General features: G+C 41.3%; 1 protein-coding gene across 2 annotated transcripts in view; it reads left to right on the top strand.

The window, feature by feature from the left end:
• foxn3 (forkhead box N3) overlaps nt 1-13,487 on the top strand; it is a 77,825-nt gene that overhangs the window by 30,048 nt on the left and 34,290 nt on the right. For both annotated transcript variants that reach the window (XM_053509772.1, XM_053509773.1), the window contains exon 3: nt 10,308-10,444. In XM_053509772.1, the coding sequence (XP_053365747.1) occupies nt 10,308-10,444 (137 nt within the window). The remainder of the gene's footprint in view (nt 1-10,307; nt 10,445-13,487) is intronic.

Below are 13,487 nucleotides of genomic sequence, written 5' to 3'. Positions count from 1 at the left end.
TTGTGTTTGTGTGTGTGTGTGTGTGTGTGTAAGGGATCTGTCACACGTTCCAATTTCAGTGTTAAGAGAAAACTATACTAGCTTTTAACTTCATGTACTCGCATGCATGAAACATCCTGAGAAATTAGCATGACACGTCCATACTCGCCCAGAAGATGCAATACACATGTGTAAACAGTAGGGGCAGTGTAGTCAGGAGACGCGGCAAGAAGGGAAGACAGTTACAAGGTTGTGCAACCAGACCTACATTTACCCCGCGCTGTATAATGTATCTTTACCACTGCACAGTGACAAATATGCATGTCAAAACAGAGTGTGTGTGTGTGTGTAAGAGAGGTGGAAGTTTTTTTTGTGTGTGTGTGAGAGAGAGAGAGAGAATGTGTGTGTGTGTGTGTGTGTGTGTGTCTGTGTATGACATAGAGAGAGAGAGTGTGTGTGTTCAGGTCTTTACTCTTTTATGTTAAACATGCATCTCTTTAAATAATTGAGCGGAGGTGAAGAGGACGCTGTATCAGGCGAGCAGCGAGTTACCAGCGCAGGTGAAGCAGCAAGCTCGCGTTTTTTGCGTCCGCACCACCACCCAGCCTCAACCTGCATACCTGTGTAACCTCGCTTTCCATGACAACCAGAATAACAGGGAAAACCATACATTAATCAGACTGCTTGTCAGAAGCCATGGCATACACACACACACACACACACACACACACACACACACACACACACACACACTCACTCTGTGTCCCGGTATACACTCTATATCTCAGTCTTATTCTGTGTGTATGGCATAAAATAACCATCCACGTTTAACGATCTGTGGATCTTTTTTTTATATATATATATATACTCCTCCCCCAAAATGGTGGTGATGATTAAGCCCAGCTGTGCACTAGTGTGTTGGTTATCCAGCTGTTGTGTTGTGCATGAACAGATGTTAACAAGGAGACGGGGCAAAGTGAGTGAACACTGCATCCTATTCCCTTGACTCCTCGCACCACACACATGTAGTCCTGGTCAAAGTGTTTCAGGGGGTTGGTGTGTGTCAGTGAGCCAGAACGTGCTGACGCTGCAGACTGGCCTGATCAATACTGTGCTCTGCCTTCTTCTCCTCCGTCTGTGTGTGTGTGTATGTGTGCGCATGTGTGTGTCAGCAGCGCCTCACCACTTCCTGTTTCACAACAAGCTCAAACACAGTGTGTGTGTCTGTTTACATAATGACAGGGAGGACCGTTCTGACTTGGTCAGTGCAGCTCACACAGAGCCAAGGCTCATAACCCTTGCTTAACACTGGGAGGAAATAAAAAGCTGTCTTTGCTCTTGTGATGCACGAGAGTGTAAGGGCGAGCATAAGTGCGAGAGGGTGAGGGCGAGCATAAGTGCGAAAGGGTGAGGGCGAGCGCGTAAGGGTAATGGCGAGGGCAACTGAGGGTGAGTATGAGAGCCAGTGTTAGAGGGTGATGGTGAGCATGAGAGCATGAGGGTGAGCGTGAGGGTGAGGGTGAGCATATGAGGCCGAGGGCAACCGCGAGGGTGAGAGTATGAGGGCGAGGGCAACCGCGAGGGTAAGAGTATGAGGGCGAGGGCAACCGCGAGGGTAAGAGTATGAGGGCGAGGGCAACCGCGAGGGCAAGCCTGTGCATGAGGGCGAGTGTGAGGGTGAGGAAGAGGGTATATGCGAGGGTAAGGGCGAGGGTGAGAGCGCTGTTAGGTCTAAAAGAACAATCCCGGATGGTGTTGATAAAATTTTGACAAGCTGTAAGGAGTAATATCGTTCCCACTTTGTCTCTGATTAAAGGTGCATGACACAGAGTCATTTATCAGAATATTTAAGTTGTTTCATACGGAAGCGGTGTAAATCAGCGGGGTTCATCTCATGTATTTATTTTACTCTAATAAGGTATGTGAGCCTTTTAAAAGGAAATAAAAAGTGAAAAGATTTAGAATATAAGAAGATTTATTTTACAATGCTAATTTTACACTGCAGCTCTCTTGAATTCTGTATTCTGATTGGTCAGAAGCTGTTAATTAATAATTATCAATCTAGCACAGGTTTATATTAATTGTGAACTGTTAATTGTTCCAATATGTCAGGGTTTCTATAGTAACAGCTCACTCACATAAAAATAAATATGTGTTGAGATATGGATGTATCGATTCTGGAAGTCTCGAGTGTTAGCGATGTGTATCAGTCAGAGAAGCTTCGCTGGTAGGAGAGAGTTTGTATAAGGTGACATGCCAGTGAGAGAGAGACTGCTGGAGGACATGAGAGCAGGAGAGACCAGACCGAGCTCATGCTTCACGGATGAGGTATTACTCCTGTGGACCATCAGGAATCAAACTCTGGGTTGTGCTGTAAGAGGAAATGAATCATTTTCAGGGATCTAACTTCCATAGAGTTGATTCAGCTTGTGAATATGTTACATTTTCCTTTTTCAGAAACTTATTGTCTATACATCAATGGCTTTTTTTATATACATAATACATGTTTTGCAAGCGGCATGGGGACGTAGTGGGTAGAGCTAGTGGCTTGTCCTCTGCTGTGTGCGTGTGTGCGTGTGTGTGTGTGTGTGTGTGTGTGTGTGTGTGTGTGTGTGTGTGTGTGTGTGTGTGAAGGTTGCACATTCTCCTTGTGCAGAGTGGGTTTCTCTGGGTTCACTGGGTGTCCTTGTCCCCTGTGATGAGTTGATATCATATCCAGGATGTCCCCTGCCTTGTGACCTTGTGCAGGATTATCATTGTAGGCAGATACCTGTTTGCAGATTGTTGTCTGATTTACTTAAAAATAATCTCACATCCATCAAAATGGCATGATCATCATCATCCCATAATCTCTTACAACACCAAACCACTTAATCCCTCATTTATTCCAGTACATAGTCCATCACCAGGAGCCAATCAGAAAGCCTTCCTGTTTAATGCCAGAGTGACCAGTGGAGCAGCTACATGGAGAACTCGAATCATCTCAGGGAGAGTGTGTATCGATACACCGGGCTGTAAGGCGAGAAAGTGATGTGTGAATATTGCTGAGGGGGGGGAATCTCAATTTAATGATTAGGAGTTTAGAAATAGATAATCCAGTGTGTTGAGCTTAAAGTGATAATGATTTTTATGCACTTTAAAAACTAGAGCTTTAGAAAGAAACTTTCTCAGTCAGGGTTCAAATCTTCTTTAAGTGCTGATGAACTCTGTCCTGCTCCCGCCGTCTCAGTGATCGCTGCATGGCAGAAGTTACACACCGCTCTGCCTTTTCTTCTGAGTGATAAATATGAAGGGCGATGTTAACTGTATTAAACTTTTAAGTTAAATTAGTTATTAGTGATGTTTAGTAAATAAACCAGAGACTGGACAGATGAGTCAGCGATGTCCCCGCGTGCAAGACAGCGATGTCCCTGCCACAGGTGTGGTCTTAAAATCAAATCCTGAGTCCAGACTGAGATGAAACACAGACCTTCAGCTGTTTGTTTGTTTGTCTTTGTAACACACTGAGACCTGCACATCTGTGTTTTTATGCAGCTGGTAAAGAAGCTATGTAGCTAATAAAAATACACACACAACCTAAAGTCACCTACATTAACACAGACATGTACACTCACAGACATGGTATTTCGTCCTGAGGTTTATTCCTGATTTACAACAGCAATTTGGTAATGAATTATATTTTTGGGGACAAAAACAACAATAATCTTTTGATAAGCTTAAAGTAATACATACCCGTGATTTGCTGCTGCAGTCCTGTCAGAGCTGCTGATTTAGAGAAATAATCAAGCTGACAGCCAATCAGAGTCCAGCATCCTGTAGCATTGTGGTTCTCACTATATACTGTATATACATCCGGTACGTCTGTGTGTTTCTGTTTGGGGTGGAAGTGACCAGGGCTGACTGCCACTGCACCTAAAGCACAGCCTCTGTTTTATTTTTATCTTTCGTCATGGGAATTCAGAGTGCACAAGCTCAGCAGAACCAGCGCTGGGGCGTCATTAGGCTGGTCTTTTACTGACCCTGTACTCAGCATTATTAGTGCTGCTCCCACCCACACGCACACACACACACACACACACACACACACACACACGCACACACACGCACACAAACACACACCAAAATAACCCTGTGTTATGCAATGACGAGGTCATTTGGGTTACCCAACACATACTCTGTGATATTTTTGTCCATCAGTTTAAAACTAAAGTATGGACAAAAAAACTCCAGATGTACGGAAGTCTATATTTATCCTGTGTGAAAAACCACAAGTCAGGGAAACCTGCGTCTGACAGAGTTGAAACAGGAAGGCGATGGAGGAAGCGGCTGGTCGTGGCTCTGGGCCGTATGCTGAGCTGGTGGGGAGGCCATATTGCCTGGGTATAATCGCAGCATGCGGCGAGTGTGTCAGAACAAACATGGCCCATGCATGCCAAGCGAGACCATGGAGGCTTGTGAGTGTGTGATTTAGAGGGACTGCATCTCAGCAGGACTCGATCTGGCTGCCCCGTGTTTTAGGCATGCACATGCGCACGCACAGTCATATATATACACACACACACACACACACAGACACTCTCTGACTGACTCACACTGTCCTTTCGGCACAGGACTTGTCTCCGTTTATCATGTCATCGCTTGCTTCCATGTCCTCGCACAGAAAGGGAATTCTCTATAATTAGGATTACATTTTGCAGGTAATTAAATATCAGCCCTGTCTTCCCTGCATCTTTCCAAGTCCCTACTTTATGGTCTGGTTAAATGAATCCTTGACTGTGAAGGATTGATGGCCCACTTCCGACCCACACCTCTTGTCTAACGTTGCGAATTTACAGTGAACTCATTCAGATCATGATCTCTGATGAGCTCACACCTGCGTACTGGAATCACATCCTTCTGAGCTCAGAGTTGTATTTTGCTCAGAGCTCCTCATCTCCTCTTAGTGGTTTAACTAAACAGAAGCTTCAGCATTCTGGGCATCGTGCTCAGGAACTGCTCATGTCCTCGTACAGCACAACAGATGGAAACGTAAACACTGCTGATCCTGAAGACCTCGTAAAACTCATCATGTGGGTCCCTGACTAGCAGGAGATTTAAGAAGATCATTTATTGAATATTATCGCTTTTATTATTCCACACTAAAACAACGTTGAAGATATCCAAAACATGCAATAATCTCATTTTAACAGTCATATTTTTTTGGATGATGTTTTGTTTTTTTGTCTAAACTAAGCACAGGGCCAGTGTCTGATCATGTGACCTTGCTGATCCGTGTACAAGGTCACCTTTACCTCGAGTGTATTCCTGCTCCATGCTGAGATTTCAGCCACGGAGCATCATGACAGAGATGAGGCTGATGAGTTAGCTGGTTAGTAATTAGGTCCTGATGGCCAGAGGGCTTTCGAGCAGCGCACAGTGGTGTTATTTCAGACTCCTTGATTTATCCCACCGTGGTCGGGTGACTCTACTGCGCGCTTATAGATTGCTTTTCCAGGGAAGCCGTAATGAACTTAATTTAGAGAATCAGCGCTCTGTCCAATTGATCTGATGGATCGCTGACCGTCAAACTTCTGTTGTCAAGCAAATAGCTGAATACAGCAAAAAAAAAAAAGAAGATTAAATTCATATTGGGGCATTTATTTCAAAGCCAAGTCTGACGGGATTTGCTGTGTCGTTTATGATGAAGTCCGGCGTCTGTAGAATGAACCATCCTTCTGCCAAGACTATCAAACAGCCTTATACACTCCTCCATTGCCTGTTGCCTGGGAAACCAGTGTAATCCATGTATTTTTCTCTCTCCTCCTCCCTCTCTCTCTCTTTCCCTCCCTCTGATTGGAGACTCTATTGACTCGTGCCATTGAGCTGGCCTTCAGACCCACACAGCAGCTGTCAGAATATGAAAATAAATAAGAGGGAAAGTGCTCTAAAACCTATTGATTTTTCCTGATTACTGAACATTTGGAAATTTAGACCAGCGCAGCCTCTTCTCTGGGAGGCAAATCTGAATAATCTAACGCTTCGGATGTCAGTAATATTATACACTCCTGGGACGGCCACATCCTTGCTTTGGGGTTTTTCTTTTTTCTTTTCTTTTTAAATCTTTTGAAACACACAGCCACACAGCACAAATCTATTCCAGATAAATAATTAACATTTTATCAGCTAAATTCAACTGCAATTAACTGTTAAAGAACTCAAGAATGAAAAAAGAAATATTATCTCTTCCCTGCTTTGCTTGTTTTATTTATTTATTTATTTATTTACTCCTCAGACTTTTCGATTTATGATCGTTTGTTAATTAAAATTGATTGTCTTGGTGTAATCCTGACTGTTTTTCTGCGATCCCTAGAGATAAAAGATGCATGTCCCAGCTTTCTGGGCTATATCACAGGCTTTGTTTCTCCACCTCAGAAAAACAATTTGTTTTTTTATTTTTTAAACCTCACTAAGCACCTCTACTTCCTGTTGTAAAAAATATATTCATGCAATTAAATTTCCTGGCATTTCTATCTGTCCAGTGTTTTTACACCCCAGTTTATCCCTATACCATGTGTAAAGATGTCATGTGCTCATGCGTTAAGCCCAGATACGATAAAAACTGATGTGAAGTTGACAGCTTAATTATGCAGACAGTGTGAGTTTAACCTAAAAATAAATGCCTCGGAAGGAAATTGGACTCTTTTGCTAACAGACTTTTTTCCTTTTATATAGATGTAATATTAAGAGCTGTCTAGACTTATCATAAAGTGTCATTTTTCCCCCCCATAGCCTTAAATCCAGGTATTTATGTTCAACACTTCTATCGTCTGCTTTATATTTTATTAAACGCGTTTCCCCTGCTAGCACTGATTTAGATCAGGGTGCTTGTATAGCCTGGGGACATTTCTGAACGCAAATCAAACCTGAATTATTATAAAGTTTTTGCGTGCATTGTTGTAACTTTTAAGTACGGGTGCCTCATAATTTTGCGGTGACATTATCCGTATGCAAACGATGGTCACAAGTCAAACCGGTGTTTTTTCTACAATCAGCTTGTCTATAATCAATAGGATGTTAAGCATTTCCCAGCCTCGTCTCTACAGGGTCTTCATTAGAGCAGGGCCTTTGCTCAAGTGCATCTTCTACCACTCCTTTTCGAAAGTGCTTAAACAGGTTGCAGACACACACACACACACACACACACAAACCGTTCGTGTTTTTCATGTTGTATTTTGAGCTGATATTGATTGCTTTTTGATTTTAGCCATTTTATTTTTTTTCCAAGTTTCAAGGGCCAAAGTTGTCAGGTTTTTTTTTCTTTTTTTATCGTTGCTCAGTCAAATTATTGTGAACTTTCCACTAGACATAAAAAAGATAACAAGATGATGTAATTGAGGATTTCCTCTGTGTCATGTCTGATCATGTTTCTTTGACCGCTATTTTTTTATGAGCTCTGTCTGTCTGTCTGTCTGTCTGTCTGTCTGTCTGCCTTTTTGTCTGTCTTTTTGTGTGCCTGTCTGTCTGCCTGTCTCTCCGCTTGCCTGTCTGCCTTCTTGCCTGTCTGTCTGTCTGCCTGTCTGTCTGTCTGCCTGCCTGTCTGTCTGCCTGTTTGTCTGCCTGCCTCCTTGTCTGTAAGACACATTGATGAAGAGACACATGATTATTTTTATTTGTGTAGAGGGTAAAAATTTCATCTAAGAGCTTATACATGGGTAAAAGATCGCGAGAAAAATGACACGCTTTCTATCATGTTGTTTAACAAAAGCTGAACATATTAAAGCACAACGCATCAAAGATCAGTCAGACAAATGTTTAAAATGTTTCTCTGTAAGGTGATGGACTGGATTGTCATGATGCAGATGAAGTGTAAAGTAAATATTAGACTGAGAATGTTTTTCAATTCGGTTTCCTGTTTAACATGCTTCTGATTGGTTGGTGATAAATACGTCACATCTGTTACACAAATCTGATCTATAGTTACTTTAAGTGGGTTTCATGCCCCCCCCCCCCACACACACACAAAATTCAAAATGGTACTGTATTGTTCATTTATTTAATAACCTATTACAGTGGTGTGCCCCCTTCCTGATTTCTTATTCTTTTGCATGTTTGTCACACTTAAATGTTTCTGCTCATCAAAAACCGTTAACTATTAGTCAAAGATAACATAATTGAACACAAAACACACAGTTTTTAAATGATGGCTTTTATTATTTAGGAAGAAAAAAAATCCAAACCTACATGGCCCCGTGTGAAAAAGTGATTGCCCCCCTTTTTAAAACATGAGTTCAATTTCTGTAGTCACCCCCAGGCCTGATTACTGCCACACCTGTTTCAATCAAGAAATCACTTAAATAGGAGCTACCTGACACAGAAAAGTAGACCAAAAGCACCTCAAAAGCTAAACATCATGCCAAGATCCAAAGATATTCAGGAACAAATGAGAACAAAAGTAATTGAGATCTATCAGTCTGGTAAAGGTTATAAAGACATTTCTAAAGCTTTGGGACTCCAGCGAACCACAGTGAGAGCCATTATCCACAAATGGCAAAAACATGGAACAGTGGTGAACCTTCCCAGGAGTGACCGGCCGACCAAAATTACCCCAAGAGCGCAGAGACAACTCATCCGAGAGGCCACAAAAGACCCCAGGACAACATGTTAAGAACTGCAGGCCTTACTTGCCTTAATTAAGGTCAGTGTTCACGACTCCACCATAAGAAAGAGACTGGGCAAAAACGGCCTGCATGGCAGATTTCCAAGGCGCAAACCACTTTTAAGCTAAAAGAACATTAAGGCTCGTTTTAATTTTGCTTAAAAACATCTCAATGATTGCCAAGACTTTTGGGAAAATACCTTGTGGACCGACGGGACAAAAGTTGAACTTTTTGGAAGGTGCGTGTCCTGTTACATCTGGCGTTAAAGTAACACAGCATTTCAGAAAAAGAACATCATACCCACAGTAAAATATGGTGGTGGTAGTGTGATGGTCTGGGGTTGTTTTGCTGCTTCAGGACCTGGAAGGCTTGCTGTGATAGATGGAACCACGAATTCTACTGTCTACCAAAAAATCCTGAAGGAGAATGTCTGGCCATCTGTTCGTCAACTCAAGCTGAAGCGATCTTGGGTGCTGCAGCAGGACAATGACCCAAAACACACCAGCAAATCCATCTCTGAATGGCTGAAGAAAAACAAAATGAAGACTTTGGAGTGGCCTAGTCAAAGTCCTGACCTGAATCCTTAAAAAGGCGGTTCATGCTAGAAAACCCTCAAATAAAGCTGAATTACAACAATTCTGCAAAGATGTGTGGGTCAAAATTCCTCCAGAGCGCTGTAAAAGACTCGTTGCAAGTTATCGCAAACGCTTGATTGCAGTTATTGCTGCTAAGGGTGGCCCAACCAATTATTAGGTTCAGGGGGCAATTACTTTTTCACACAGGGCCATGTAGGTTTGGATTTTTTTTCTCCCTAAATAATAAAAACCATCATTTAAAAATTGCATTTTGTGTTTACTTGTGTTATCTTTGACTAATAATTAAATGTGTTTGATGATCAGAAACATTTTGTGTGACAAACATGCAAAAGAATAAGAAATCAGGAAGGGGGCAAATAGTTTTTCACACCACTGTATTATAAATATCACTCTAATTATAAAGACAGATTGTGTTAAATTAGGAGTCTAAAAGTTATTGTAGTCTTCATAACCTTGTAACTGTATACAAGATTATTGCCCTGTGCATTTATTACCACTAATCAAACTAGCATTGTGTCTCAAATTAGCAGTGCTTCCCTGCCGCTTGACATTTGACTGAATAAAGGATTAAAAACCTTGCATGGAGCCATTGGACCGCCTAAAAGGCTGTTCTTAGATCAGGTCTTTCGGATTTCTTGACTAGTAATTTGAGGTAAAGCCTGTAACAGTAAGATTTAACGGAGCTTCTTGTGGCTGTAGGGTTTGTGAAGGCCTGCTTTACCCACCTCTAGAAAGACGTGGCTTAAGTGTCTGAAATTCTACACCATGCTACTGTTACTCCTCTCAGCCTCACTTATTTCAAATGGCTCCATATTTTTCTATTCCATCTTTATTTTGGCACTAAATTAGCCACCCAGTGAGGTTAGGAAGGTCTGTGAATGTATTTAGGCCTGGAAGATAAATACCTAAAGAAAACCAGATCTGATTGGGAAAGTGCTTCAGACATTATAGAGGATATGGAGAGATTGAAAAAAATAGACAGTTTGAGCAGATATTCCTCTCCTGACGAGTCTTTAGTCTCCTTACAAGACAAGTCTGTAGAGGTAAGTTCGTACTGATGGATAGCGTTTGAACTGTTCTGTCTTTCTCTGTGCAGAGTATCGGGAAGGGTTCCCTGTGGTGCATAGACCCAGAATACAGACACAATCTCATCCAGGCGCTGAAGAAGACGCCTTATCATCCCTACTCCCAAGTGTTCACCACACCTCCCACCTCTCCTCAGGCATATCAAAGGTAAGCAAGTGCCTTGCTAGAGATATCGATCCTCTCTCTCTTGCTCTCTCTCTCTCTCTCTCTCTCTCTCTCTCTCTCTCTCTCAGGTGTGCTAACAGGTTCAGTTAACGCCGGCATGTGCAGGCGTAAAAAGGCCGAGAGGATCTCAGAGAGACGAGTCTGGCGCCAGGTTTCTGAGCTTTTTCAATTCATTTAAATTGAGCAAACACGTCCTCACATGGAATGCGTGCTTTACTATAAATCCTGCAGTGTGTAGATTTCAGTTCATTTTATTAAATATATCTGCACACATAAAAACAATTTAAGAATGCCGACATGAGCATGTCCTCATAAACCTCAGGAGAAGCCTGCGTTACACAAGAGCAAATGCAGAAAATCTCTAACTAACAAAAGTTCTATATGAACCTTAGCAGGCGTGTATACTGTAGCATGGAAGTAATAAACTCTACACAACCTTAAAAAGGCTGTGTCTAAGGTGCAATACTCTCTAATGATTTTTAGGAAGGTCATTAAGTTCCTAGCACAGGTGCACATACTATACCTCTTCATATACTGTATGTTGGGGTCATGTGACCTACTAATACTCAGATGCAGTATACATGGGCGTGCCTCACCAGGCTATTATTCATTAACAAGAATGAAGCCAAGAAGTAAAAACGTGGGGAATACTAAGTACCCGCCCTGATTCAATAGCTCTTTCCATCCACTTTTTGCAGCAATAACTTAAAGTGATTGTTTCCTGTATGACTTTATCAGTCTTCCGCATCAATTTTGGTCTGTTCTTCTTTACAACATTGCTTAAGTTCATTGAGGTTTTTGGGCATTCTGTTATGCAAAGCTCTCTTAAAGTCCTGCCACAGTATTTTACTTGGGTTGTGTTCTGGACTTTGATTAGGCCATTCTAAAACCTTGATTACTTTAATTTTTCTGATTAATGGTGTGCTTGGGTTCATTGTCCTGGTGCCTCACCCAATGTCGTGTAAGCTTAAGCTGTCAGACAGATGCCTCACATTTGCCACAAGAATACTCTTGTACACAGAGGAGTTCAGAATTAACTTAATGACTGCAAGGTGCCCAGCTCCTCTGGCTGCAAAATAAGCCCAAAAACTCACCCCTGCATCAGTGTGCTTGACAGTGGGTATGAGGTGTTTCTGTTAAAATACTGTTTGGCTTTCCCCAAACGTGGAACTGGGCATTAAGGCCACTTGACCTAATGCCAATTTGGTCTCATTTGTCCATTGGGACAGAAGTGCTGTGGTTTGTTCAGATGCAGTTTTGTGAACCTCAGTCGTGCTTCCTCGGTTGTTCTTTCTAGACAGAAGAGGCCTCCCTTGCCACCCTTCTAGACGAACCCTACTTGACCCACCTTCTTCTAATTCCACTGCCACACAGTAAAAGAAAAAAATGGTGCCTTAACGTAAAAAAGTTTAGTAACAAGTTGCACAGCTTTTTTTAAGTTTCCTTAAGTTTTAGAGAAATTTGCTGACCAAAAACTATTGTACATTGCCGTTTAGTTGACACAACTTGACACAACCTAGTTCAAAATCGTCAGTTGACTCAACTTGTCTCTAATTCAAATATTTAAGTCGGTTCATTGTTTGTGGTTTAAAAAAATTAATTATATTTCTGTACGGTTGACTTTCCACAATGTCTTTTTTTTTATTGTCTTCCATTGTAGCACATTGATGTTGATTCAAGTGTATATAAATAAGTCCAACACTACCCCAACAGTTACAACACACAATCATTACTTTAAAAACTTTATTTTAAGTTAAAACAGTGATTTGCATGAAACAGAAGAATACATACTGTATAATGAAAATCATTTGGATGGTGTACATCCAGTCCTTTTGGAATTCCATGTAGAGAGCAGAGACCAGACCAACCATCACACCTAAAACTGCTGCATAGTCACCCAGGCCCTCAAGGACTACAGTCCCTTTCAACACCACAGCAAACAGCTTGATCATTCTGCTCCAGTAGCTCCAAAAGGACAACCGTCCCCCCTTTGACCCAGTCCTCCACAGCAGAGCTCTGGTTAAAAAAAAAACAAGAGAAGTCTTGTGAAGACAAATATAAATATATATTAATTATAAAAATAAAAGATAACAAAACGGCTATATATCACCAGAGTGACTGTTCCTGGAATTGTAACGATGTGTTAAAGTTAAATATTTATAAAATCACCTGATTGCATCTAGTGAAGGTAAATTGCTGCTCAACTTGAATCTATTCGTTTATTCAGTCTGTGTCCTAAAAGTTTTCAAGTGCACAATGTTACCTGTTGTCTCAACAAATACCAATGTAAGAAGTTGGACCAAAAATACAATATTAATTTATTCAACATTTAGTTCAACACTTATCTAGTTGAAGTTTTTACAATGCATGGACTTTAATATTTAACATACACAATAATTTCTGTAGATTTTAAAATGTAGCTTTTGGGTAAAACACTTTCCAGGCTGATCTGCAGGAAACAATTTCTATTGCTTATGTCGTTTATGTCGTTCCCCCTCGTCATCGTCTAAACACACATCCATCTGCTCCAGACCAGCAAACTGACAAAACTTTTATAGCGGTCTGCACACCAGCTAATGGTCAATTAATCAAGCAGCATCTGGCTGCAACTTACCTGTGGATGCAGTAAAGGGTACTTAGCCTGCATGTTTTTGCTGTTGTTGTTTTTGGTTTGTTTTTATATTTAATAAAGAATAGCACAGTAAAGAAAGTCATATGTTGTCCTTTGCAGGTTGTATTTGCCTGAGACTGAGAGGGTACCAACTTTTGAACATAAATGTACATATGTGTCAGAAATATTATCTGCGGAAATGAGAAAAAAAACATCTGAGCAATTCATTTCTTTAACATTTTACCACTGCCTGGTATGTTATTTTAATAGCATGATTCTTTTAAGCTAGGTTATGAAACTATGGAAAATATAATGAGACGTTCTAATCAAGACCAGTGAACAGCTGGAGAGAAACACAAGACTAGGTGTTTGTAAAGAATGTAAAACAGCTGGACAGGATGGAGAGACGGAGGT

This window comes from Clarias gariepinus, chromosome 13 (genome assembly GCF_024256425.1).
Source record: "Clarias gariepinus isolate MV-2021 ecotype Netherlands chromosome 13, CGAR_prim_01v2, whole genome shotgun sequence".
NCBI lineage: Eukaryota > Metazoa > Chordata > Actinopteri > Siluriformes > Clariidae > Clarias > Clarias gariepinus.
This window is presented reverse-complemented; position numbering and strand designations above follow the sequence as displayed.